At 38.6% G+C, this 2965-nt stretch overlaps 1 protein-coding gene across 1 annotated transcript in view; it reads left to right on the top strand.

The window, feature by feature from the left end:
- The first annotated feature begins 175 nt into the window (after positions 1-175).
- The window catches only part of odad2 (outer dynein arm docking complex subunit 2), a 41548-nt gene continuing 38758 nt past the window's right edge, over positions 176-2965 (top strand). The window contains exons 1-3 of the mRNA XM_014013400.1: positions 176-302; positions 403-525; positions 2038-2188. Of these exons, the coding sequence (XP_013868854.1) occupies positions 247-302; positions 403-525; positions 2038-2188 (330 nt within the window). The 5' untranslated portion in view covers positions 176-246. The remainder of the gene's footprint in view (positions 303-402; positions 526-2037; positions 2189-2965) is intronic.

Raw genomic sequence — 2965 nt, 5'->3', positions numbered from 1 at the left:
GGTTGTAATGTGACAAAATATGGAAAAGTTCAAGGGGTATGAATACTTTTGCAAACCACTGTATATATATATATATGAGCTCAGTCACTAAACATACCAGCTGAAACCTGGTCTTGGATTGTTAAATATGTATGATTATAAAAATATAAATGACTCTTATTTCAAACTTTTACAGTGACGCAGTGGGAGAAAAACAGTCTGAGTTCTGGAAACAAGAAAAGGCTGGAACCAGGGGCCAAGATCAAGATGAAAACAGACCTCACTTTTTCTTCCTCACCTGGACGCTTGTCTTCCAAGAAGAAGTAAGTGTTTGGTTTTAATATCTTTTTGACAAAATCCACAATACCAAAATACCAGCTTTCAAATAGAGGCAACATAATGACTTTTTACAAACTTTTACAGTAAAGCAGTGGGAAAAAAACCCAGTCTGAGCTCTAGAAACAAGAAAAGGCTGGAACCAAAGGCCAAGATGGAAACAGACCTCACTGTGTCTTCTTCTCCCGGACGCTTGTCTTCCAGGAAGAAGTAAGTGTTTGGTTTTAATATCTTTTTGTCAAAATCCACACATACCAAAATACCAGCTTTCAAATAGAGGCAACATTATGACGTTTTGCAAACTTTTACAGTGAAGTAGTGGAAAAAAAACCCCAGTCTGAGCTCTGGAAACAAGAAAATATACAAGAATATTATAAATGAGGGGCTGCAGCAGAACAGGTTCAAAGGTGACGAGGGGGTAGGGGCAACTTGGCATAATTAAATGCCCTTACAGACTCTGAGACATAAAATAAATTTGTAGCTGAAGTTTATTTTTAACTGACAATCTTATCTTATTTAATCATTGATGTTTTAATGCAAAGTAAAAAGATTGGGGCAGATGTTCAAAAGAAAATTGAATAAATTTTGTATGAAACATTTCTAAAATTTGCCATCTAAAACTAAGTTGAAAATACTACTTTATAGTCTAATCTTCTCAAATGAAGTGAAATAACAAGTGGTTCGCCCTTACAGCATACCTTTTTTCAGCTTCCATAAAAGCCTTCTATAGCATATTTTTCATCCACCCATACAGAATATCTTTTGTTGTGTATTAAGAATTCATAAATGCAGTGCGACATGTCAGGGGTTACCCCGCCTCGCACAGTGACTGCTGGATATGACCAGCAGTAAACCCTTGTGAAAGGAAGAATAATGATAAGATAATAGATACAATTAACAGCAAATAATAAAATCTGAGGAAATTGAACAGTTTAAATTGGTTGTTAAGATTAATTAAACTGTGACTAAACTAAGTGAACTTTGTTTAAGCAGCAGTAAAATCTGGAGTCACATCCTAACGTTTCACTGAACATGRACCTGAAKAAAAACTTTTCCCTTCTTGTATTTTGGCTCCAGCTCTTCAGCCGTCTCCATTCTTGAACCTGCCAACGTAAACAAACTGCTTGTATAATCAACAGAGATGATTCAAATCACTGGTCTCTGATTGCATTCTTTGCTGCTCATCATTTTCAGCTCATGAGACAAARACTCGAGGGTCCCTTCATTCAGGTCCACTACTGGCCTCGCAGCAGTCAGGACACTGCAGCTCTGGAAACGTTTTCTTTGTTGTTTATCGTGCAGCGTCCTGGAAAACATTCCCATTCAGATCATATGTGACCCTGGAAATGCTATTTGGATGTACAGTAGATGGGAAGAGGCTCTCATGGGCCTCATTTGAACATGGACCACATTTCACTGCTCCACAGTGCCCAGTTATCAAGATAAAAGCTGCAACATTAAACACATGTGCATTTCTGGTCACATCAGTGTCTTTAACAAGAATCTTTGTCCTGGATATGATGACAGCTCCAGTCCTCCTGTGACTTTATTCCAATCTTTGTTTTCCTGCTGCTTAAATCTTATGGAAAGTCAAACCTAAAATTTACATTTCAGGAACAATAATGTGTGGATACGGATGATCAGAATGTTTTGTTTGTCTCACCTGTTTGTCTTGCTACTGTATCTGTAGTCCGCGGTGTGTTCAAATCTGTTTGTTTTCAGGAAGTCCCCGGCACGAGCTGCCTTTCTAGAACATTTCAGTGAGACTTCCTCTGAGAGTGAGGAAGAAGAGCAGCCATATTCCAATCCAAAGAGTAACACAACCCAAACTCCTGACTTCTGGAAGATCCAGAAACGATTAAATTACCTGCGGGTAAGAGAACTTCACCTAATACACTGCTGTATCCTTCCTCACAAGGAATTCAATCCATAATAGTCAGAGTTGTATCTCTACAATCAGAGCCAAACCAGGGCTTATAGGAAAGAGGAAAAGCACCTTTTTAAAACCTCCAATTTATAAAGTGTTTTTAATATTTCCTTTAGTGTAAATTTTCTGTAACTACATCCTAACTTCTGTCACACGAAGACCCAGTCRGAGACAACCAGGATGTCAGATGAAATCAAACTGTAGTCTGCTTCTATAGAAAGTGGTGTTTAGTTGCTCGCTGAAGTGTTTGGCTGAGCTCGTGGGTTCTTGTTTTCCGACACAGGCCTGTTTGGTTACACATCCAGGCCAAGACACAGAGGGAAGGACTGTCTGACAGCAGCAGCTGTACGCATSGTTTGCTCACACCACAAAGACATTAAAATGAAGCGCGGCTGTGAGAGATCTGACGGGGCATGTGGTGAATATTAATGTGTCAAAACATAGAAGAAAAAAAAAGGAAGGGAAGACAGAACTCCAGTGACCCAGACTGGCTGGAAATATGGAAATACCTCCGACTACTTGAGAGATTACTCTCCTCCCCCCTCATCTCCCCAAAGGAGTCTCATTTTTATCTGGACATTATCATCCGACAAATTCTATTAGAAAAGCACCTGTCTCTTTTTATTCAGCTGGTAAACACTTTATTAGTTGTTCCATTTTAAAAAAAAAATAACTTTTTCAGTGTGTGTTACTGTAATGATTTTACTAAATGGGTTCTATAGT

This window comes from Austrofundulus limnaeus, unplaced genomic scaffold (assembly GCF_001266775.1).
Source record: "Austrofundulus limnaeus strain Quisiro unplaced genomic scaffold, Austrofundulus_limnaeus-1.0 Scaffold101, whole genome shotgun sequence".
Lineage (NCBI taxonomy): Eukaryota > Metazoa > Chordata > Actinopteri > Cyprinodontiformes > Rivulidae > Austrofundulus > Austrofundulus limnaeus.
Note: the sequence above shows the minus strand (reverse complement) of the source record. Positions and strands in the feature narration are given on the sequence as shown.